This window comes from Eurosta solidaginis, chromosome 3 (genome assembly GCF_040869045.1).
Source record: "Eurosta solidaginis isolate ZX-2024a chromosome 3, ASM4086904v1, whole genome shotgun sequence".
Taxonomy (NCBI): domain Eukaryota; kingdom Metazoa; phylum Arthropoda; class Insecta; order Diptera; family Tephritidae; genus Eurosta; species Eurosta solidaginis.
Window position 1 is genome coordinate 168,251,376 of NC_090321.1, and position 25,705 is coordinate 168,277,080.

Here is a 25,705-nt window from a genome sequence, read left to right on the forward strand (position 1 = left end):
GCGCATGACTTATAGACTGCGTCGAATGGCAGCCGATGCTTACTTTAGCATCTGGCCATCTGTCCATACTCCTTTCAATACAGCGACCTGCTAATTTTATCACCTCTGAAAAGCGGACTTTTATTAATTAAAAAAAATATTTAAAGTACAAAGCCGCAACAAAATCCTTAAGTCCCTTGCCGGCAGTACCTGGGGAAAAGATAGAGAAACGTTGCTAAGCACGTACAAGGCAATTGGCCGACCGCTCATGTGCTACGCATTACCAGTTTGGACACCACCCACTCAGCATTTAGGTGATTCAATTTTGAATTTCCCTACATATCAGTACAATTTGATAACTCTTTCTGACTAAATAATGAGTTATCATACAAGTGAACAAAAGAAATAATCAAATATGAATACTTTTGATGATCAAAAACTGAAAATCATTTTTCGATCACTTTTTGGAATCATTTTTGAAGTCCTTTGATGATTAGATTTTAATATTTCATAAAAATCAACAAAAATAATAATCAAATATGAATACTTTTAATGATCAAAAACTGAATATTGTTTTTCAATCACATTTTTTAATAATATTTGAATCAAATGTGCTTACTTTAGATGATCAAAAATTTTTCAGTCAGCTTTCTGAATCTTTTCCGGCTATCTTTGCTGACTAAACAATAAATTTTATACTTGTTAAAATTTTACTTTTCATTGAAAATCTTATTTGTTCACGTGCACATATTTTTTCAATCATGAAGTTAGAAAAAATATATACAATTTTTTTTATTTATACAAATGATATTGTAAATGCTGCTCATAACCGAAGATGTCCCCAATCATGTCTCCCCCTTCGGCTTTCAAGAAAATACATAATGGTTGGACAATACAAAGTTTGTGAGCTATTTGAACCCCAGGTAAGTGACACTCTCTTGACATACCTGAATACGGCTTCAACATCCAGTTCCTTATCGTTTTTTAAGATATTGACGATCATAACTGATGTTGGATGTTGGAGTCGCAGGTGTATATCGGTCTATTTTGTTTGCAAGTGACATGTGGTACAAATAGCTCACTTTCGCATGCTTTCTTCCCCTGATGAAATATGATTATCATGTAGTATCTTATTTTCTATGAGATATGAAGAATAAATCATGATAATCGTATTCAAAATAGATTCAAAAATCTCAACCAAAACGATTGAAATATGTATTCGTTATGTTCAGAAAATGACCGTGAAAAGCAGTCAAATATTACTCTAAAACAATTAAAGTTCAATTTTACAATGATATCAAATATGAATAAAAAGTGTTTCGAAACATCAATCAAAAATGATTATTCAAGAATAATCACAGGTGTATTTCGGTCTAGTTTGTTTGCAAGTGACATGTACAAATAGCTCACTTCCGCATGCTTTCTTCCCCTGATGAAATATGATTATCATGTAGTATCTTATTTTCTATGAGATATGAAGAATGAATCATGATAATCGTATTCAAAATAGATTCAAAAATCTCAACCAAAACGATTGAAATATGTATTCGTTATGTTCAGAAAATGACCGTGAAAAGCAGTCAAATATTACTCTAAAACAATTAAAGTTCGATTCTACAATGATATCAAATATGAATAAAAAGTGTTTCGAAACATGAATCAAAAATGATTATTTAAGAATAATCACATTCTCCCGAATTTTCGAATAGAAAATACCTTTAAATTTGAACGTTTTTAATTATCTTGGGGTATGATATTTGAATATTTTATGATCAAAAATTTCAAAAAATGCTGGCTGGGCAGGACTTAAAAACACATACTAAAATAAAATAATGTGGCGAATGTTGACATCATAGGCTGTTAGTAAATAATCACGCAACAACAAAACCATGAAGTAGACACTCTTATATACATGTCCACATTAAAGCTAGCAGCACTTATGTAGAAGGCGACGAAGAGATATCTCACACACACACACATGTAGTCATCAGCCGAAGTAGTTACTCACACATACACACGCATATATCTATAAACTACAAATATACACGTATATAGCTGGTTACCAAGGATGAGCTGCAAGAGTTCTAGAAGGTGAAACGTCTAGACCTTTGGAGAAATATGCGGATGAGGCAACAGAGAGTAGAAAAGCAGCGCAAGCTGAGTAATAACGGATCAGTTTTGGTTTAAACACGCTATTGGTTGTGAAGTACAATTGTGAAGTACTGCTCTCAAATTAATGTAAATAAAGACCAGTACTGAATATTGTGAGTGATTTATTCAACAGTTTAGCGATTCGAACGTTAGCAGAAGGTGCATAATATCTAGGATTTCCCCAAAATTCTTTACAATAATAAAACAAAAAATTATTAAGTTAAACGATTTTATTGAAAACAATACTTACATTAAGTAATAATAATACTAAAAGCTAGAAAATAATTAGGTAGGTCCTAGGTACTAGTCATCACACTCCTCATAAATCTAGGGCGTTGATCAGACAATTAAATAAAAGCGTTGGACGCATCAAATTTCTATTGATAGTCATAAGTAAGACCAACTGAACCTTAATCAGGTTATGCTACGCCTCACAGTTTTAGAAATTTCACGCGCCCAGCGCTTTCAACGCCCTAGATTGATGAGGAGTGTGATGACTATTTAATTGCCTATTATTTCACATTCTATTTAGTTAATTTAGTGACTCATTATTACAAGGACTCTTTCCTGACAATTCGTTACAATCTAAGTCCTCAATACATAATCCTTCCAAAGACTTTACTCGACTCGGCGCCACGTATGCTTGTCCCTCCTCGAGCTCCATAGTATTTTGATGTCACTTCTACCGGACTGTATATAATATGTGTTCCAAATATGAGCCAAATCGAACCACAAATACGATTTTTTGAAATATTTCGATCCATGCGCATTGTCATCAGGTTCTGAACTACATATATTCTAAGTTTCAAGCTTGTAGCTTATCGGGAAGTTACTTAAATTTGAATTACAAAATTCGTCCACAACGGCCGGCCGCTACACAGAGTCAAGCTAAATAAAACCGTTTAAAAAGCTACAGACCTGTCCAAATGTAAGCAATCAGAACTGCCACGGGATGTCTCCTTATGACCCCCGAACACCACCTACATAATGAGGCCAAAGAGCTCAACATTAAAGAGCACAACGAAATGCTGAACACGCAGTTTTTGCTAAACTGTCACAAACCAGGACATCCTAGCAAACAACCGCGTGATCTGGCCCCGCCTCCACGGGGTTTAAGGGAAAATCTCCATAAGCACTATGATGAGATCCCGCACCTGCCAACACGGCTGTTTGATCCAGACAAACACAAGGAGTCCCCAGGTAAAATCCACACAGAATCTGTAAACGCCTTTGCCAGAACGCGCCCAGTGAATCCTGTTATCAATATACAATATCCTAATCTTACAGAAGAAGAAAGCACACTACCAAGGGAGGCACACGTCACCCTGGCGCAACTTCGTTCTGGGTACTGTAACAAGTTAAACTCTTGGCCAAAATCCACTCCGACATACGTAATGTATGTCCTGCATGCTATGTGTCCCCACATGACACCAACCATCTTTTCGAATGTTCTTTGAAACCTACGCCTCTAACACCACTCCCCTATGCTCCGCCCCTGTTGAAACTGCCAGTTTCCTTTGACTTCTGTTAGAGGACTTTGATGATAATTTTTGAGTGGTTGCACCCATTGATTGGGGCGAAGCACTGTTAACACAACAACAACAACCAAATCGGCTATAACTTCATTTTTAAACAGATTTGTTGATAGTTTGAACAAATATGATCTGGAATTAATTAACCTTTAATATTACATCCAAATACTACTTGATACTTATTGAGGTATTTTCACCATACTACCCTATGAATCTAAATTCTGCTATATTTCCCGCATAAACGCACGAATATCTTCTTTGTCTTACTGAAAAGCATTATATGGCGATATGCTGCGTTTTCGCAGTTCCATACAAAGAACTGGAGATTTTTGAATAGTACGAAAATGGCGTTTTGTTGTTTTACGGAAGTCGATAACTTCGCGAAACAGATTTTTACCTTCGTAATCTAATTCTGTAAATGTTTTACGTAATAATTCATTAAAAAATAAACGTTTATCAATAATTTTATACAAACTGTTGCACCCTGAATGCATATGGTTTTAAAAAATTTCAAACGCAACGTCGCAGTTGTAAGAGTTATTTTCGCACAGCTTATTTTTAGACCATAGTTTCCTATATTCTGTCAGGCAAAACAAACTTTTAACGGACACAAAGCATTTAACTTAAGATTTTTAAGAATAAATGAGCTTAACACCTAAACAATAATTGTCATTCAATTATTATTTTTGTTTATTGGGAAAAACTGAAAAAAGGAAACATTTACTGGCACATTGCGATGGTACCATTTCGAATATCGTCACGTCATCATCGTCAGGCAATTTCCTAATGTTTTTTTTTTGTATTTATTTCAACAAGTTTTGCCGGGGATCGAACCACGGTCAAACCACTGAAATCACAATCACCTAATAACCATTGGTCTATTGTGTTGTAATTGCTTTCTTTGCTAATTTCAGTTTTATCCCATTTTCACGCTCTCGCGTCATAGTCAAATTAAAATGGGTTTTATATTTAGTTGCAGCTTTTTTGACAGCTAGCTCATAGAATATTACACTGAAAGAAAAACACTGGTAAAATCAACCGAAATACGGTTCAATTCAACCGAAATTTCAGTCAATTTTTATCCATCGCAACAAGATGTTGAATCAACTGCGCACAAATCGATGAATCGTAATTGACTCTTTTAGTAGTCAAATGAACAAAAAAAGTTGTTGCGACAGCTTTGTATGAAAGTACCTATGTTGCCATATAAATAAATAACGGTAAGGCGCGATAACCTCCGAGCGTCGTGCACCTTTTTAATTTTTCTTATAAATTGGCGGGACGCGACCTAATTGTTTTATGCCGACTCCGAACGGCATGTGCAAGGCATATGAGTTTTCACTGAGAGCATTTCATGGCATAAATACACTCGGAGTGCTTGCCGAACACTGCCGAGGGGCGACTCCGCTTAGAAAATTTTTCTTCTAATTGAAAAAGCTTGTTTCTAAAATTTTTATGTTGCTTTGCCCGGGGTGTGAACCCAGGGTCTTCGGTGTGGTAGGCACGCTACCATCACACCACGGCGGCCGCCATATAAATACGTAAATATGTGAATCCATAAATACGCATGCATACATACATATGAATATAGAAATGAAAATAGTAGTCACAAAACTGATTCTCAATTCTTTCAGTTCCAGCTCAGCTCATTTTCAATTTCTTCTCTCGCATGTAGTTGCCACAATTGATTGTTTCGAACAAAACTTGTAGTATAAATGTTTGACGTAACATTTTAAAAAGAGAACTTGTAAGTTATAGAAAAGTAAAGAAGCAAATCGCAGCAAGGTAATTCACCACTGGAGTAACTTTACATGTAATTGGGCAAGTTTAATTTTCGTAACACTTTAAATTGAAACGATTCCAAAACAACTCAAACTTTTATTTTGTCGGAAACATAAACATTAAAAAAGGATGTTTTTTTATTATCTTATTAGATTCGTTCGCGTGAGTGAAAAATCCTGTTCGTTCAAACAAAACTTTTGCAACAAGATTTCGCTTGGCGAGACGCTGCAAAATTGTACCCGATAAATAGGTGTCCCGGGTTTTTTGTTTTGTATTGGTAACTGAAAAACTAGTTTTTTATTGTTTTCCCATTTTGTGTATTTTTTCGATTTGCTGGTTTCCTTAATTTTGGTGTTTTTTTTTTTAACAAGTCATCGTCATAAGTACAAAGTAGAGAGCGCAGTGAGCGTAAAATTCTCTTTGAAATTTGCTCATGTATTGACAGTTGATCGCCGTTGAAATGACCTGTAAGATCAGTTGTGTTAACAGAAAAATCGGTTAGATTGATTAGGAATCTGTCAATTTTACAAAATTTCTGTTCCGTTGAAATGACTATACTAATTTGTTCGCTTGACGAAGAACTCGGTCGAATTAACCATAATTCGATCAATTTCACCGAATCTCCGTTAAGTCAAGAACATAAGAACCGATTTGTTGATTTTACTAGCAGCATTTCTTTCAGTGTATGTCAAAAAGCTGTTATTAAATTTAAAACCTATTTTATTATGACTATGCGCCTCTGTCTTTACATTTATTTGTACTGGGCGTGCTTTTTATACCTTTCATGAAAATGAAATGGTATATCAACTTCGTCACGAATCTCAAAATTATAAGTCATTAAAGGAACATAGATAGACCCACCAATAAGTATTCCGAAATGATCAGAATCCGTCTGTCTGTCTGTTTGTATGCAAACTCCCTCAATTTTTGAGATACGTTGATAAAATTTAGGTGTCCGATTAAACATTTGTCGGAACCGGCCGGATCGGACCACTATAGCATATATCCCCTATATAACCGATTTTTCAAAAAAGAGAATTTTTGCCATATCTTCCTCAATTTATCAGATTGAAGCTACAAACTTCACCATATGCTTTCGTATATTGCACATATTATTGTCTGAAAAATGGATGAGATCGGTCGTATATATGGTATATATCTCATACAACCGATTGTTCAGATAAAAAACTTTTCGTATTTTCTGCCCCATTTTAACAGCTAGAAGCTTCAAATTTTACAAAATGCTTACGTATATAGCATATATTGTTGTCTGAAAGCTGAGTAGAATCGAGCAGTTTTTTGATTTAAACACGCAATTAGTTGTGAAGTAAGTGTTATTGTGAAGTACTCTCAGAGTAGTCTAATAAATACCATTTTGCATTACTGAATATTGGAGTTATTTATTCAACAATACGCGAAGCTTCACTAAATTCGTTACAATTGGTGACAGAAGAGGAATTGTTGAGTAAATTCCAGAACAAGGACATGGCAAAGTGGAGTGTTTTGAAGATGCAGCAACTGAAGAAGGAGTTGGAGAGCCGTGGATTGAATACAACCGGCAATATACACGAACTTCAGGCTCGACTACAAGAGGCAATGAAATCAGAAGGATTTAACGTGGAAGAGTATGTCTTCCATCTTGATGGCGACGGACAACAAAAAAAATTAAGAGAAAAACGAAACATCGCAGACAGTTACGAGCACAGACTTGACATGATTTTGGCTGCAATATCTGCATAAACATCGACAGTAACATCCAAGATGGAAGCACAGGAGGCAATCATGTCGTCGCAATTGTCATCCCTGCTGGAATCGCAGGAGACACGTATGACATCACAATTGGAAGAACAGAAGACATCTCAACTGGAAGCGCAAAAGGCACGTATATCTGAAATGTCGGCACAAATTTCGGAACAGGTATCATCGCAGCGCTTTGCGAAACTGAAAGAGGAGGATGCAAAAATTTTACAACTCGAGGACAAAATTGATGCCGAGATAGGGGCGTTAAAAGGTCATATGGAGCAGTTACAACTAAATTGTCCGGCTGTTCCAGCGAGCAATCCGAAGGTAAAAACTCGCATCTCTTCACGGTTCTGTTTCTTTCCAGGTCTTTAAGCTACAATTTGAGAAGACGTCAGCAGTGAACAACTGGAATACGGATGATAAAGTTGCTGCCCTGTTCGTGGCATTGAAAGGGCCTGCAGCTGAAATCTTACAAACTATTCCAGAGTACGAACGGAACAGTTATGAAGCATTGATGGCCGCTGTCGAGAGACGTTACGGAAGCGAACATAGAAAACCGACATACCAAATTGAGTTGCAAAACCGCTACCAAAAAGCGAATGAGACATTGCAGGAGTTAGCTTAGGATGATTAAAGGTTGGCTCATTTGGCAAATGTGGATGCACCCATGGAATACACTGAAAGAGGAAAGATTCACAGCTTTATAAATAGCATACGGAACGTCGAAACAAAGAGAGCTACATACGCAAACCCAAAACCAATATTTGCAGAAACGGTATCACATGTATTGACTCAGGAAACTGCCTCGCTATTGAGTAAACCAGCATACAAAGCTCATCGTGTGGAAGTAGAAAGGCCAGATTGGGTAGACACAATTTTGGAAGCACTGAAGGGATCACAACAGAAAAATGCCGGAGTTATGAAGTGTTTCAAGTGCGGCAACCCACGTCACATTGCACGTTATTGCAGCAGCGGTCCTGGTAGTTCCAACTTGGCTGGCCGTAAACGCAAAGCTGGAGGAGATAAGCAAGAGCGAACGAGATAAAGATCGAGAACTTGTCTCAGCTATTGAATGCCCTGTGATATCTATCTCGCAAATTTGAAGAAAAACGAGCAGTCTTGGCGGCCACCGTGATGTGATGGTAGCGTGCTCCGCCTACCACACCGAATGCCCTGGGTTCACACCCGGGCAAAGCAACATCAAAATTTTAGAAATAAGGTTTTTCAATTAGAAGAACATTTTTCTAAGCGGGGTAGCTCATCGGCAGTGTTTGGCAAGCACTCGAGTGTATTTCTGCCATGAAAAGCTCTCAGTGAAAACTCATCTGTCTCGCAGATGCCGTTCGGAGTCGGCATAAAACAAGTAGGCCCCGTCCCTCCAATTTGTAGGAAAAATTAAAAAGGAGCACGACGCAAATTGGAAGAGAAGCTCGGCCTAAAATCTCTTCAGAGGTTATCGTGCCTTACATTTGTTGTCTGAAAAAATCATAGAGATCGGTAGTATATATAGTGTAACGGATTTACTGAAATTCCGCTTATTCCAAATCTTCTGCTAACGTTCGAATCACTAAACTGTTGAATAAATAACTCCACTCTTCAATAATGCAAAATGACCTTTATTAAAGTACTTCACAATAACACTTATACTTCGCTTACTGATAGCTTGCTTAACTCAAACTGATTGTCGCGCCTCTACCGTGGCGGCCTTTTATACTCTGTGATTTCTCGTTTGCATACTTCTAGGCTCTTCCAAAATTTACTTAGTTACTGCTATATAATTATAACTACAGATGTACGTGTATAGCTCTCATATGCGCGTGTATTTGTGAGCGACACTTCCACAATTATAATTGCATACTTTTGGGAGCATCTCAGATAAGATATCTGCATGGGTTTGTGCGTTGCTTATCCGCTACGTGTATGTACATATGGGTAGACATAATGATTGAATTATTGATGTGCAACAAGTCACTGCTTAGCATCGGCTTAGATATGATAGTATCCCGTAGTGCTGCTAATATTCGTTACACTGCCCTCCACCTAAGTCTGCTAGCCTCTCCTAATGAACCACTTTCATTTTGGTTCGTGGTTTGCCAATGGTTTGTATGCGGTACACTACATCGTTGATCCGTTTTACAACTTTGTATGGGCCTTCCTAATTACCCTGCAATTTCGGGGACAAACCTTTTTTTTCGTTGTGGGTTGTATAACAGCACCAAATCTCCTTCCTGAAACCCTTCCGAATTAATTGCTTTATCGTACCTCGCTTTCATCTTGTCACTCATAATCTTTGCTCATTGCCTTACCAGATCGTGTATCTCTCTCAGCTCTTCTTCCAAGACACCAGTGGATTCCTTGACATTTCTCTCCGCATCGGCATCTATCCCATACTTCAAATCAGCTGGCAGTCGAAGGTCATTTACAAAAATTACATTTGCGGGAGTTTGGCCCGTTGTCTCATGTACTGCCGATCGGTAGGCCATCAAGAATAATGATATGTGTGTATCCCAGTCCTTATGGTACTTGTCTACTACTTTCCTTAAATGCTCCTCCAATGTTCTATTGAAACCACCATACCATCGGACTGAGGATGCAATGCAGTTGTCCGTGTTTTTCGAATGCCCAACTTCTTGCATATTTCTTGGAACACAGCTGATTCAAAATTCCTGCCTTGATCAGAATGTAACTCCATTGGTACACCATACCTTGCAACCCAATCGTTTGTTACCACTTCTGCTACTGTTTCTGCTTCTTGGATTGGGTATACCTCTGCCCATTTACTGAAATAATCCATAACCACCAGTACGTATTTATTTCCGCGGTTGCTAGTAGGAAATGGACCTGCGACATGCATGGCGATCCTTTCAAATGGTGCACCTGAAATATACTGCTTCATCTGGCCATGACTTCGTGTTTTGGGCCCTTTCGCTCTGTTGCAAACCCAATAGAATCTCTGCTTAATTTTCTCGAGCGTCTGCGTGATTCCAAGATGACAGGAATCATCTTTCTGGGAACAACTATCAGTTTCTTCTTGCATTGACCATCCTCACTTTGCCATACTCGATGAAGGCAACCGGGAATCAATTCTAATATGTTCCACTGTGCCCAATATGACTTCGCAATGGGACTCTCTGCTGACATCTCTCTATTTGGTCTTTCGTTTCTTTCGAGCCCTTGCATAACATGTGACAGATCTGTATCTTCTAGCTGACACTTTCTTAGTTGTTCCTTGTCCCATTCATCCGTACACGTTATAGTCATTAGCCGGACATCTGTAATGTCTTCTTTAGCCTCGGCCTTTGAACAGTGCTTGCATTCCAAACTACATGATCTTCGTGACATTGCATCAGCATTTCCATGGGTACTACCTTTTCGATGCTCAATGGAAAAGTCGTAGCTTTGTAGTTGCTCGATCCACCGTGCCAATTGTCCTTCCGGATTACGGAACTGCAGAAGCCATTTCAACGCTGCGTGATCTGTCCTGACACGGAATCGTTGGCCGTAGAGGTATTTGTGAAAATGTTTAATGCACTCTACCAATGCCAACAGCTCTCTCCGCGTAACGCAGTAGCTCCTCTCTGGTTTTCCAATCGAACGGCTTTAATATGCAACTACCTTCTCCTTTCCATCGACCAGTTGTGATAAAACGCCTCCTATAGCATATCCACTCCCATCTGTATCTAGAATAAATGTTGCTCCTGGAATCGGATATGCTAACATTGGGGCAGTGCACAAACACTCATTCAATGTTTGGAAAGCCACTTCTTGCTCCTTCTTCCATTCAAAAGCTTTAGTTTTTCTTATAAGCTCATGGAGGCTATGGGCTACGCTGGAAAAATTTGGTACAAATCGGCGGTAATATGTGCACAGCCCAAGGAAACTTCTCAATTCATGTAGGTTCTGTGGTCTTGGCCAATCCTTTACAGCCTCTATTTTTTCTTTCGCAGTGCAGATGCCCTCTGTCGTTACCTTATTTACTTCCTTTTTAAACAGCGCACACTTTTTGGAACTTAACTTCAGACCAGCGCCAGCTATTCTCTGGAAAACTTCCTTCAAGTTCTTAAGATGTTCATCAAAGTTCTTACCCAGTACGATGATGTCGTCCAGGTACACCAAGCATGTTTTCCAATGTAGTCCTTTCAGTACCTGGTCCATGAGTCTCTCAAAAGTAGCTGGTGCATTACAAAGTCCAAAAGGCATCACTGCAAATTGCCAAAGACCATCACCGACACTGAAGGCTGTTTTCTCTTTATCTTCCTCCTTCACCTCAACTTGCCAGTAGCCGCTTTTCAAGTCCAGTGTGGAAAACCATTTCGTACCAGATAGCGAGTCCAGAGTGTCGTCAATTCTTGGCAATGGGTAGCTATCCTTTTTCGTAACGTCATTCAACTTCCGGTAGTCCACGCAAAACCTCATGTTTCCAACCTTCTTTACAAGTACCACCGGTGAGCTCCATGGACTAGCTGATGGTTCGATGACGCCGCTGTAGCTCATTTCTTATATGATTTGACTCGGATCGGCCTCGCATCTCCAGTGCCAATTTGATATTTTACAACCTTGGTGCGGCCTGGTTTCGAACCATCCTGGTCAAATATGTTCGCGTACTTTAGGAGCAGTTGTTTTGCCTTACTCTGATAGGCTTCCTCTAACCCCTGCGTCCATGCCGTTATGTCATTTGAAAGATCAGTATTACTAGATGAAGCGTGTTCCTGGAGCTGTTCACAGTTAATAACTACTTCAGCCTCTTGGCATCTTCCCAAAATAGCTCCTTTGGTCAGTTTGAGTGGTGACTTAAACTTATTGAGTACTCTTACCGGAATACGTCCATCTAGTTTTGTCATAGCCAGGGTTTTTCCTACAAGTACGTTCGGTGTTGATCTGTTTGCTGCTTCGACAACCCACAATTTGTTTGTCCCACAATCTCCATCAACCTTCGCCCAGATGACTGCTTCTGATTTTGGTGGTATTTGCTGACTCTCTTCCACCAGCACTCGTTTACTGATGTAGGCTCTCTCGTAGCCGAAATTAAGTGGTACATCCATGTTCTTCTATCTGTCTATCGCATCGTCTTGCTTTGCATATCGATCTTAATGCATTAGTCGATTAAGAAGTCCACTCCAATTATGATTTCATCAACAATCTCTGCCACTATAAAATTGTGTATTGCCGTACTTCACATGGTCTTATTTTCTTGTTGACTAAATCCGCTCGAATGATGGAATGAGATGTACCCGTATCTACAGTCAGTAACCGTTCCTTTCCATCCACATGTCCAAGATTGTTTGATCTTCTTCCATTTTGCGAGATAGAAATTATGGGGCATTCAATTGCGGGAGCCAGCTGTCGCCCCTTGCGGCTGACTCGCTTTAATTTAACGATTGGGTGTACTTGGAGATTTGCTCATCTCCTTCAACTCTGATTTTACGGCCACCCACATTGTTGGAACTATTAGGGTTGGTACTGCAATGACGTGCAATATGCCCTGGCTTACCACACTTACAGCATTTGACTGCATCGTTATTCTTCTGTTGCGTTCCCTTTAAAGCTTCCAAAATTGCGTCTACCTACTCTGGTCTTTCTACTTCCACACATTGAGCTTTGTATGCTGGTTTACTCAATAGTGACGCCGTTTCCTGAGTCAATGCATGTGATACCGTTTCTGCAAATGTTGGCTTTGGGTTTGCGTATGTAGCTCGCTTTGTTTCGACGTCCCGTATGCAGTTTATAAAGCTCTGAATCTTTACGGTTGCAGTGTATTCCACGGGTGCGTCCGCATTTGCCAAATGAGCCAACCTTTCAACATCCGAAGCAAACTCCTGCAATGTCTCATTTGCTTTTTGGTAACGGTTTTGCAACTCAATTTTGTATATCTGTTTTCTATGCTCGCTTCCATAACGTCTCTCGACACGGCCATCAATGCTTCATAACTGTTCCGTTCATACTCTGGAATCGTCTATAAGATTTCCACTGCAGGTCCTTTCAATGCCACGAACAGTGCAGCAACTTTATCTTCCGCATTCCAGTTGTTCACTGCTGCTGTTTCTCAAACTGTAACTTAAAGACTTGGAAAGGAACAGAACCGTCAAAAGATGGAGTGTTTACCTTCGTATTACTCGCTGAAGCAGCTGGACGATTAAGTTGCAATTCCTGTATACGACCTCTCAAAGCATCCACCTCTGCCTCGAATTTTTCTTCAAACTGCATTATTTTTTCGTCCATGCGCGCTGCGAGTGCTTCTAGTTGTACTGTTATGCGTGTCTCTTGTTCTTTCAGTTGAGTTGCCATATTTGTCTTTTGTTCTTCCAGCTGTGATGAAATTTGTGTTTCCTGTGCTTCAATCTTGGCTGTTATCTGTGTCGGCATTTCTGAAATACGTGTTTCTTGTGCTTCAATCTTGGACGTTATGCGTGTCTCCTGCGATTCCATATATGTCTTCTGTTCTGCCAGTTGAGATGTTATATTTGTCTTTTGTTCTTCCAGTTGAGATGACACTGTCGATGTTTGAGCAGATATTGCAGCCAAAATCATGTTCAAGTCTGTGCTCGTAACTGTCTGCGATGTTTCGTTTTTCTCCTCAATTTTTGTTGTCTCTTCGCCCTCAAGATGAAAGACATACTCTTCCACGTTAATTCCTTCTGCTTCCATTGCCTCTCGTAGTCGTGCTTGAAGTTCGATTTTAATGCCGCTTGTATTCAACCCACGGCTCTCCAACTCCTTCTTCAGCTGCTGGATCTTCAATTCACTCCACTTTGCCATGTCCAAGTTGTATTCCCAATCTTCGGAATTTATTCAACAATTCCTCTTCTGACACCAATTGTAACGATTTTACTGCAATTCCGCTTATTCCAAATTTTCTGCTAACGTTCGAATCACTAAACTGTTGAATAAATAACTCCACTCTTCAATAATGCAAAATGGCCTTTATTAAAGGACTTCACAATAACACTTATACTTCGCTTACTGATAGCTTGCTTAACTCAAACTGATTGTCGCGCCTCTACTGTGGCGGCCTTTTATACTCTGTGATTTCTCGTTTGCATACTTCTATGCTCTTCCAGAATTGACTTAGTTAAAAAAAAAAAAAAATGTAAGGCGCGATAACCTCCGAAGAGATCTAAGGCCGAGCTTCTCTTCCAATTTGCGTCGTGCTCCTCTTGATTTTCCCTACAAATCGGCCGGACGGGACCTACACGTTTTATGCCGACTCCGAACGGCATCTGCAAGGCAGATGAGTTTTCACTGAGAGCTTTTCATGGCAGAAATACACCCGGAGTGCTTGCCAAACACTGCCGAGGGGCGACCCCGCTTAGAAAAATTTTTTTCTAAAATCTTATTTCTAAAATTTTGATGTTGCTTTGTCCGGGAGTTGAACCCAGGGCATACGGTGTGATAGGCGGAGCACGCTACCATCACACCACGGTGACTTAGTTACTGCTATTATAATTATACAGATGTACGTGTATAGCTGTCATATGCGCGTGTATTTGTGAGCGACACTTGCACAATTATAATTGCATACTTTTGGGAGCATCTCAGATAAGATATCTGCATGGGTTTGTGCGTTGCTTCTCCGCTGCGTGTACGTACATATGTGTAGGCATAATGATTGAATTATTGATGTGCAACAAGTCACTGCTTAGCATCGGCTTAGAGATGATAGTATCCCTTAGTGCTGCTAATATTCGTTACAATAGTGTATACCCATATAAACTGTAATTTCTGCGCCCTTTTTTACGGCAAGAAGCTTCAAATTTCATCAAATACTTACGCTAACGTCATATGTATATTGTTGAAATAAGTGATTCGTGGTCATGCAGACCAAAAAGCGTGAAACTTTGCATCCTCACACAAAGTCCCTACCTATCTTTATACTCAGTTGAGCAGAGCTCACATAGTATATTAACTTTGATTGGATAAAGGTTGGTTGTACAGGTATAAAGGAATCGAGATAGATATAGACTTCCATATATCAAAATCATCAGTATCGAAAAAAAAATTGATTGAGCCATGTCCGTCCGTCCGTCGGTCCGTTAACACGATAACTTGAGTAAATGTTGAGGTATCGTGATGAAATTTGGTGTGTAGGTTCCTGTGAACTTATCTCAGATCGCTATTTAAAATGAACGAAATCGGACTACAACCACGCCCACTTTTTCGATATCGGAAATTTCGAAAAATCGATAAAGTGTGATAATTCATTACCAAAGACGGATAAAGCGATGAAACTTGGTAGGTGGGTTCACCTTATGATGCAAAATAGAAACTTAGTCAAATTTTGGATAATGGGCGTGGCACCGCCCACTTTTAAAAGAAGGTAATTTAAAAGTTTTGCAAGCTGTAGTTTGGCACTCGTTGAAGATATCATGATGAAATTTAGCAGGAACGTTACTTCTATTACTATATATGAGCTAAATAAAAATTAGCAAAATCGGATGACGTACACGCCCACTTTAAACAAAAAAAAAAACTTTTTAAGTCAAATTTTAACAAAAAATTTTATATCTTTACAGTATATAAGTAAATTATGTCAGCATTCAACTCCAGTAATGATATGGTGCAAAAAAGTACAAAAGTAAAAGAAAATTTCAAAATGGGCGTGGCTCCGCCCTTTTTCGTTTAATTTGTCTAGAATACTTTTAATGCCATAAGTCAAAAGTTTACCAATCCTCGTGAAATTTGGTAGGGGCATAGATTATATAAGGATAACTGTTTTCTGTGAAAATGGGCGAAATCGGTTGAAGCCACGCCCAGTTTTTATACACTGTCGACTGTCTGTCCTTCCGTTCGGCCGTTAATAAGATAACCTTAGCAAAAATCGATATATCTTTACTAAACTAAGTTCACGTACTTATCTGAACTCACTTTATCTTGGTATAAAAAATGGCCGAAATCCGACTATGACCACGCCCACTTTTTCGATATCGAAAATTACGAAAAATTAAAAAAAAATGCCATAATTCTATACCAAATATGAAAAAAGGAATGAAACATGGTAATTGGATTGGTTTATTGACGCAAAATTTAACTTTAGAAAAAACTTTGTAAAATGGGTGTGACACCTACCATATTAAGTAGAAGAAAATGAAAAAGTTTTGCAGGGCGAAATCAAAAGCCCCTTGGAATCTTGGCAGGAATACTGTTCGTGATATATAAAGAAATTAGCGGTACCCAACAGATGAGGTTCTGGGTCACCCTGGTCCACATTTTGGTAGATATCTCGAAAACGCCTTCACATATACAACTAAGGGCCACTCCCTTTTAAACCCCTCATTAATACCTTTAATTTGATACCCATATCGTACAAACACATTCTAGAGTCACCCCTGGTCCGCCTTTATGGCGATATCTCGAAATGGCGTCCACCTATAGAACTAGGTCCCGCTCCCTTTTAAAATACTCTTTAATACCTTCCATTTGGTACCCATGTCATACAAACACATTCCAGGGTTACCCTAGGTTCATTTTCCTTCATGGTGATTTTCCCTTATTTTGTCTCCAAAGCTCTCAGCTGATTATGTAATGTTCGGTTACACCCGAACTTAGCCTTCCTTACTTGTTTTATTTTATATTTATGTTAAAAATCGCTTAGGTATATACATCTGTTCACTATATCTTTCTTATCTTATACAGCCGATTATTTGGATATTACAAGTGGATATTACAAACCATTCATGAAAGGTATGAAGTCTTCGGCCCAGCCGAAGACAGTACCGTCCTTACTTGTTTGTTATTGGTATGTATTGTACAATTCACTGCAGAAGATTATTTGTGTACTATATTTAAACTCGGGCTCAGTTTATATATTTATGTATATGTTTGTATGTTAATGCCGTCATTAATTCTTAAAAATCTTAAGTTAAACTGGACACACCATTAAACATACAAAGCATTTAATTTCATGGACTATTATATCTGCTAATCAACTCTAAACCCAATATAAGAAAGTCTGCCTGAAAGTATGCTACGCATATTGCTTTTGTTAGCAGCGAGCAAGAACTCAAACACGAAAAAGTATAAATCAATATACCAAAAATAAAAATCAATGTACCACAAATAAATAAATGATTGTGATTTTAAACGGTATGTGTAGATTATTAATGAAATTATAGAGGGCGTTAAAAGTCCAATGTGCTTCTTTCGAAGCGCAGTTTTCGACAAAACAGATTTTTAAAAGCATCGTAGGCGAATGCTAAAACTAAATTTATATCAATGAATAAAATACTATTATAAGAATTTGTAAAAATTTAAAATATTATAAATGGGAGTGGCATGGCCATTAATTTTCTACGTTTCTGGAGCCATATCTTGGTTTCAGGAAGATGATTGATTACATAGTAAAGGAAACAACCTTCCGGCTACATTTGGAAAAGCGTATTATATTTGCTTGGACGAAAATACACATATTTTTTTCAGGATCAGGCTTATGTACTCATATACTACACATGTCGTGATTATGTACATAGGTGTTTACCTTCATATATTTATAAATAATTTGATTCATTTCTTCGAAGGCACAACTGGAAGCAGAAATCGAGAATCTTTCATGGAAAATTGAACGCGCGGAAACTACAGATTTAGGCGATTTGGAAAATCAAATGGATATAGCTGAAAAGCGTCGTACGACGCTTCTAAAAGACTTCTTCCCCATAGATGTTTGAGTGCCAACATATTGACTGTACAAAATTAATATTAAACAAAATATTCAAATTATTCTACGTCTTTGAATGGTGGCTGGTCGATTGGGCTATTGCAGGACGAGAATATATAAAATGCAATATAAACGCAATGCGCTAAACAATTTAGAATTTACTAAAATTCACTTATTAATATCTAATTAAAAGTAACGCAGATCTACATAAGTATATTTAAACACTTGATTTAAAATATCATATTAAAATATAATGCATAAAGCAATTTTAAGCGCATCTACATCCAAAAATATATCCACATGTGTATGTATGTCATTAGTTAAAAAATAATCGTTTAGAGCTAGGTTTTAAAATAAATACTAATAGGTACAATAGACGTAGAACAAAAGGTTGAACTTCTAAACAAATTGCAAATTTGTTAGTAATTTTGAATATAAGAACGGCAATGTAAACTTAAGCAATTTTAGACCTGTTAGCTATAAATTAGCTTATGAAATTGTATATTTAGAAAAACAAAGCAAGAAATTGATAATCACACTGGGGTGGCTTTCCGTCGAGTAAAACCGTGTAACAAAGGGTCATTCACACTCTGTTGGAAGTGTCGGTTGACTATAGAGCTGGGCCCGTATCGTGTTTAACGATTCGTGATCGAAATCCATTTATAAATCCCAAAAGCTCTAAACGGTAAATCGGGATAGTGACATATTTAAGCTAAGGACCGTCTGAACAAAAGGGGGCTTCAATATGCGGTCGTATAACACGATACGCCACTGAGTTTTGTCGATCAAATCCTTTTTTATTTCATTTTGGCGTTATGTAAATTATTAGATAAATCTTTGGGAGACTGTGTTAACACACGAAAAGTTTTGGTGCTGATCATCATCAACTTATTTTTTGATGATCCGCATTACATTGACACACTGCAACTATTTGACATTTCTTTTCACGTTTGGCGTTTTATATTTAATTTTTTAAATTAAACGATAGTAGCATATTTCAAAGAAATATTAAAGCTAATAGAATTTGTTAAAAGAAGAAAGTCAGCACAAAGCAACAAAACTTGGCATGTGTAAATGTTCGATACAGGGTTTAGCTTGGGCCTGCTTTTGAAACTTTTTGTAATACATACCTATGACCAAACCAAATATGTTGTAAAATTTAGACTATAACGGTCTTCTTGAAAATGAGTGCGCGGAACTGTGTTCCAATTTTAAAGACAATTCTACATTTGCAGTTATAAAAAAAAAAAAAAAACAATTGGTGTTGGTTTCGAACTGATGTGCCCCGGATTGCAGCAGCTTGCTATACCTACTGAGCTATCACATGTGGTTTAAAACATATCATAACACACTTTTCGCAAATGTAGGTTTTTATTTTCAGAATCAGCAATAAATTTAAACTCTTGGGGTTTGTCAGTGGTTTGAATTTTAAAATATTTTTCAGATTATAGACGTATTTTTCAATTAAGTTTGAACCCAATTATATTAGAAAACAGAGTAGTTTGCTGAGAGGTTTGGAATTTAAACAAAAAAAGTTTGAAAGAGCGTAATCAATAAATGGTTTAAAAATGAGGTTCAAATTTCTAACGGTATAGCACAGCTCTTCAATTGACTATTAGTAAGTCAAAAACTTTAATGGTATCGTGATTACTTGAAGAGTTTTCTCATTACCAAAAACTGTATGTCGAACGTTCGATGTTGCATTGGAAAACAGGACCGAGTCTAGTGTCGACTATCGCATTTCGCAAAGCACTTACACTAACGTAATCCACTTACAAATTCATATATGTACATTAGGGTGGTTCCTAAAAAATCAATAACGATATATCCAGGCTCGCCTCTTAAGACGGTGAAACATTTGATTTTCGCGGGCAAAAGGCTACTTTTCGAGTGCGTACTCAGTTCAAAGTTGTTGGCAAGAGCTATTTTACGTTGGAGGTCTAGGCTGACATTGTTTGCGTTGTCAATGTTTCTTTCCAGGCAGGTTTAGTCCTTTGTGGCATCGAATTTATTTCCTACAAAAGTGACGTGATTGCTCTCTTTGACAACAGCAAGAAGTGCTCGCTTACGACAAGACACACTTGTTTTTTTTTTCTCTATCCAATCCGGAGAAGGTAGTTTGGCGAGTTTGTTATGGCCAACGATATCAATCGTACGCTCTTATATCCGATTGTATAATCTTGGTATAGATCCGCTGCTAAAATAATCTGCAACATAATACTAAAAATATTGATCAAATGAAATTGTTTTTGAATCAGTCAAATTTTAAATTGGTTGCTTGGGGTCTTTGTGAATTGAGGTAACGATATGCATTGTTATATATCGAATCGTAATTATATGTATAGGCTCCATATATCTAACGGAATCACTGTTGCGTGAACTTATATCAATTGCACGGTCTACTACTAATACTTTTTCAAGGCCTTTTTATACAAGTTGATTTTGAAATTGATATATTGACGTTCAAATATCAATCGCGCTATAACCTTTGAGCGAACGTAAAAAAATCGTCTCAAGTAAAGAACCTTTACATATGAATTTTTTTTTAACATTCACCCAGTGTTAGTTCTATTCTTAAGAGTTTTTTTCAATAAATCCTCTTAAATTTATACAAAGCGCTGTGGTGATAAGTAAAATATGTTAATTCCGAGTATTGATAGAAGAGTGATTTTTTTGTTTTTTTTTCAAATCAGATAAAACTTTTTTCATTTCAAATGAAACTATTTTATGGTTTGTGATATCATTATGTGTGGAATCTTGCTTTTACAACCAGAAACTATTGTGCTATTTCAATTTTACTGTGGTAGCTTCATACATACATATATCGACTGCTCTGTAGAATATCATCCTATAACCGCTGCTGATTCGAAAACGTCTTAAACTTTCAAAAAGTTATCTACATACGTCAGATTTTGTTTGCAGAATGCGCCACTTCAGACTTTTATTAAAAAATTCCTATTTATTAATTTTTTCAAAAAACACCCTCTTCGAACATGTATTGAATATACAATTTAACTTGAGATAAGGCGATTATGACAAAAATTCGCAGTTAGGGCCTTCTGCGCCCAAATTCTGAGATTAGAACTGGCAGTGGAGATAAAATATAATATTTCACTCAGCAATTTCAAGTTTCATTTGATTTGAAAAGATATTTGATTTTAGAAATGTTTCATATGACTTGAAAAAACTTCAATTTGACCTAAAAATGCTATAAAATGTCATAATGTCGCGCATATAAAGCATAATTAAGCTTTAATTTTTCATTCGTTTTATTTGATAGGTTTATGTTATAATACTTGTAACTTTAATAGTGTATAGTACCGCTTACACATTTTGACTGAATAAGTAATGTTATTATATAATTATGAATAAGTGTAGATTAAACTCGAGCTATATTGCAATTAGCTGAAATAGATAAACCTCCTGATATGGAGGAAACATTGATATTTTAAAAGCTGTAATTGGTATTATATTTGACCGCGTTTTTGTTTCTCATATTTGTGTATTGTAAATCTTTTAAGTATATTCCTACATTACATAAATACTTGTATTGTGAAATATGCGTTTCAAAAATTACGGAATCACGTATTAAATTAAACTATTATAATAAATGGATATAACAGAAACAAATTTTCGTGAAATTGTAATCTAGCCATGTTCCATAATTGGGGTGCTACATAATACCACCGTCGCAACACTATGTTTTCATTTGGGACTAAAGTTCATAGAAAAATAGGACCAAATTTGAAAAAATTACAAAATTTTGGTATTATTTTATGTGTAAGCAAAAAACGTAAGTAACAACTTATCATGTGGTTTTGGTAAAAAAAAAAAAAAAAATTAGTATATAGACACGAACCGGACCCGTGCGCATCTTGCGCAACCAATATAAAAGTCTCTTATCAAATATCAAGAGAAATTAGCTGTTCTATCAATCAATTAAAACTTACCGCTTGCGCTGCCATCTAGCGTATGGCAGCAACTGCCGGTAATGCAGTGCAACTATTCACAATAATGCCATAGTACAAATAGATTTCTTTGTGTGCTCACAATCGTTTATTTTTAACAAATTATTTTAATAAAATATAGCTAAACAAAAGCACTACGACCAAAATTGCCCAAAGCTCGCTAATAGCCCGAATCTCCATGTTTACAATAAAAACTTTATTTATAGATTGGGATTCCAAATAAGAGCGAAAAAATTAGAAATAATATAGATGATCATAATGCAATAATAAAGGTGATGTAAACAACATAGCCTCACTTTTTCGGCAGCTCTATTCGCCTGTATTCAATTGTACAACAAAATTATCAAATTTTGATTGGTGCATTTTTCGTACAATTTTCTCTAAAAAATTAGTTTTCCGCCAAATTGTTCCTATATTCTTTTGGGCAATGCAAAGTTACATTAATCCTTTTATTTATTTATTATTATTTAAGCCAATTAAAAAAAGAATCTTATAGGCTAATTATAAAAGTTTAAAGTAGTTAACAATGTTAATATAAATTACCTTACTTATAAAAAGTATTTAAAATACTCAGAAAGCCATCTTTCGAACAAGAAAAATCTATCTCACAAAATTTAGAAATTCTGTTGAACTCAATTAAGGCTCTAGTAATTGGGGCATTCCGCTTATAAATAGCCCTAAGAACACCAATATGAAAAAACTCAGAAGCACGAAGAGCTCTAGCCGGTATATTAATGAAAATCCTCTCCAAGAGCACAGGGCAATCAAAAACCCCACGTAACAAATCGAAAACGAACGACAGCGATAAAATTGTCCTCCTGTCCTGCAATGATTTTAAGTTAATCAATAAGCAACGAGCTTTATAAGTCGGGATAGGATCCGAGAAGCGCAGACTGCGTAATGGAAAGTGTACGAATACTTTTTGGATTCGTTCAATTCTTGCAACATGGCAGGAATAATACGGAGATCAAATAAAACAAGCGTACTCAAGTTTGGATACGGGTCACTTAAATCCAAGCTATGACGCCTAACAAAAGCTAGCATGGCATACGACTTAGCAATGCACACATTAATATGACTTGAAAACGAAAACTTCGAGTCAAATATTACTCCCAAGTCCTTAATTTCACTAACCCGCAACAGGGGCGAGTTTGATATTTGATACACGGTATCAATCAAGTTGACACGCTTCGAAAAAGTTATTTGAAAGCACTTTTTTAGGTTAAGTGATAACCGATTATTATTACACCAGTTACTAAGTTTATCCAAAGCTTCTTGCAACAATACCGCATCATGAAGGCTATGAATAGGCAAGTATATCTTAAGGTCATCTGCATACAGCAAGAATCTTACTTTAGAGAAGAAAGAGCGAATATCATTAATAAACATGACAAAAAACAGTGGACCCAGGATACTACCTTGTGGAACACCGGAGGAAGCAACGAATGGATGAGACCTAACACCATCAACTACAACCATGCAACGACGATTAAATAAGTAGGATTCAATCCAACTCAAAAATACTGAGTGAAAGCCCAAACAAGCTAACTTTTTTATCAAAATAACATGGGAGACCCGATCGAATGCCTTGGAAAAGTCAGTATACACAGCGTCAACCTGATATCCTGCCTGAAAAGCTGCGAGGCAGTCATCCGAGAAAATTGTCAAATTAGACACAGTTGAACGTCCTGGAAAAAAATCCATGCTGCTCTGGACACACAAAATTCTTAACACAGAAACGTAATTTATCTTGGATTATACATTCAAAGAGCTTCGCAATGGTGGAAAGTTTTGAAATAGGCCTATAATTAGTAATATCATTTTTATTGCCGCTCTTGAAAATAGGTGTAATGAACGCTAATTTCCACGCATCAATAAAAGTACCTGTAGATAACGAATTATTAAAAATTAACAACAGTGGATAGACTAGGGAATCACATTGTTTAAACAAAATTGCAGAGAACCCATCGATATCGGTACTCGTCGACGTTTAAAGCCGAATAAGCCCATTAAGAACATCTTCCTTAGACAGTACTACATTACCGAAGTCAATAGAAGCCTGAATATTAAAAGTAATATTATCGTGATTGACAGAATCAGAAGTGAAATTGCTCATAAAGTATTCAGCAAAAAGATTTGCAGCGTCCTCCGGAGTATCGACAGCTTTTTCAACAAGAAAAAGAGAGGACGGAATATTCGAAACTGATTTCTTCGAGTTGACAAAGTTCTGGTAGAGGCTTCCGGAGCAGGAAGGTATGGAGCAATCCAGCTGCAAGGAGCTGCTCCGAGGATGACAATTTGTGGGAGGGACACAACAAATTAAATGGCGTTACACTGAAATGACAGCCCGAGTCGCTCTGGTACATAGAACCGGCTGCAGTGGGAAGCGAAATTGGTATTGTAGTCGCCTTTAAGACAGGCATACCTGCCGCGGATAGATTCTAAGCCCCCTAATCCGCTGGAGTATGAGCTACGCGTCACTTGTTTGGTCGCCTGGTCTTAAAACAAAAACAAAAAAACGACATACTGGAACAGGCTGCAAGCCGGTCAAAATGCTGCAATCAGAACTGCCACAGGATGTCTCTTTACGACTCCCAAGCACCACCTACATAGTGAAGCCAAAGATCTCGCTATTAAAGAGCACAACGAAATGCTGAACAGGCAGTTTTTACTGAACTGTCACAAAACAGGACATCCTAGCAAATGACTGATTGATTTAGCTCCGCCTCCACGGGAGTTAAGGGAACATCTCCATAAGCACTATAACGTGATCCCACATCTACCAACACAGCCATTTGATCCAGACAAGCATAAGCAGCGCCCGGTTAACTCTGTTATTAATATACTAGGGGGCTTTGCCCCTGCACGCTACGCTCGCCAACCCCCACCCCATCTTCCGATAGCTGCGCTATCTCCAGTGGGGCCCCCCACACTTTACTTAAAATATTTTTTATTAACAGTTTAAACAGTAACAGTAGTAAAACTTTTTCATTAGTATAGGGTTGGTGGTAAACGATGCTCTTTCGAACATAGCTTCGCCATTGTCATATATGTAAATTTGTCCAAATTGAGGGTATTTACCATTGTGTTCCAGCGATGTAGTTGCTTTTAAGTGAGCTTCGCCTAATATACTCATTGCATAGATTCCTTTTTTCAAGTCTACATTTTGAGCATTGAAGGAAGCAAATGCGAATAAATTGTTGTACACTCTAATATTTTATGTGAAATGTTTATTTATTTCATTGCCTTCGTACAACAATTTCTTTAGTATTTCGTGGTACTCGTCGTTATTTGGTAGTACAATTTTAGCCTGCTGACAACATGAATGTTTGGAATGCGACATTTAATTTTTGAACGAAATGTAATATTTCACATCGAAATGTAATATTTTCACTTTGTCTTTCTCAACAAACATTTTCTTAGCATTGCGACGCTGAATACGTTTTCTCTCCGCCAACTCAGCTTCGGTTAAATTTAACTTCATTCTATAAATTAAAAAAAAAAAAAACAGTACATACTACAGAAAGATCATACCACTGAAATAAAATATTCCCGGGAAAAAAACTTTTTTATATAATAGAAGGATAATACCCTACCCTTGCAGAAGAAGAAAGCACACTGCCAAGAGAGACACGAGACACTCACATAATCGAATGAGCTAAGATCCCGCAATCCGGAATTGTTGTATTTGTAATCGAATTTAAAAAAAAACTTTGACGACGTAGCGCTTTTGAAATTTTTCGATTTATTACATTTCTCTCATGTTTCGCTACCAGTGTTCGGAGTATTTAAAACTGTTACCTGAGTAAACGACTACGCCGGAGTAAAAATTAAATTTTCGGAGTATATTTTTTCTTCCTTTTTGAAAGCGGACGAACAACTAACATCAAATTGATTTGGTG

At 37.3% G+C, this 25,705-nt stretch overlaps 1 protein-coding gene across 2 annotated transcripts in view; it reads left to right on the forward strand.

The window, feature by feature from the left end:
• The window catches only part of ari-2 (E3 ubiquitin-protein ligase ari-2), a 186,410-nt gene that overhangs the window by 148,353 nt on the left and 12,352 nt on the right, over positions 1-25,705 (forward strand). Inside the window, exon 3 of one of the 2 annotated variants that reach the window (XM_067773815.1) lies at positions 17,699-21,866. The exons of the other annotated variant lie outside the window; for it this stretch is intronic. Within the exon in view, the coding sequence (XP_067629916.1) occupies positions 17,699-17,845 (147 nt within the window). The 3' untranslated portion in view covers positions 17,846-21,866. Of the gene's footprint in view, positions 1-17,698; positions 21,867-25,705 lie in introns of those variants that run through there. 2 annotated transcript variants of the gene reach the window in all.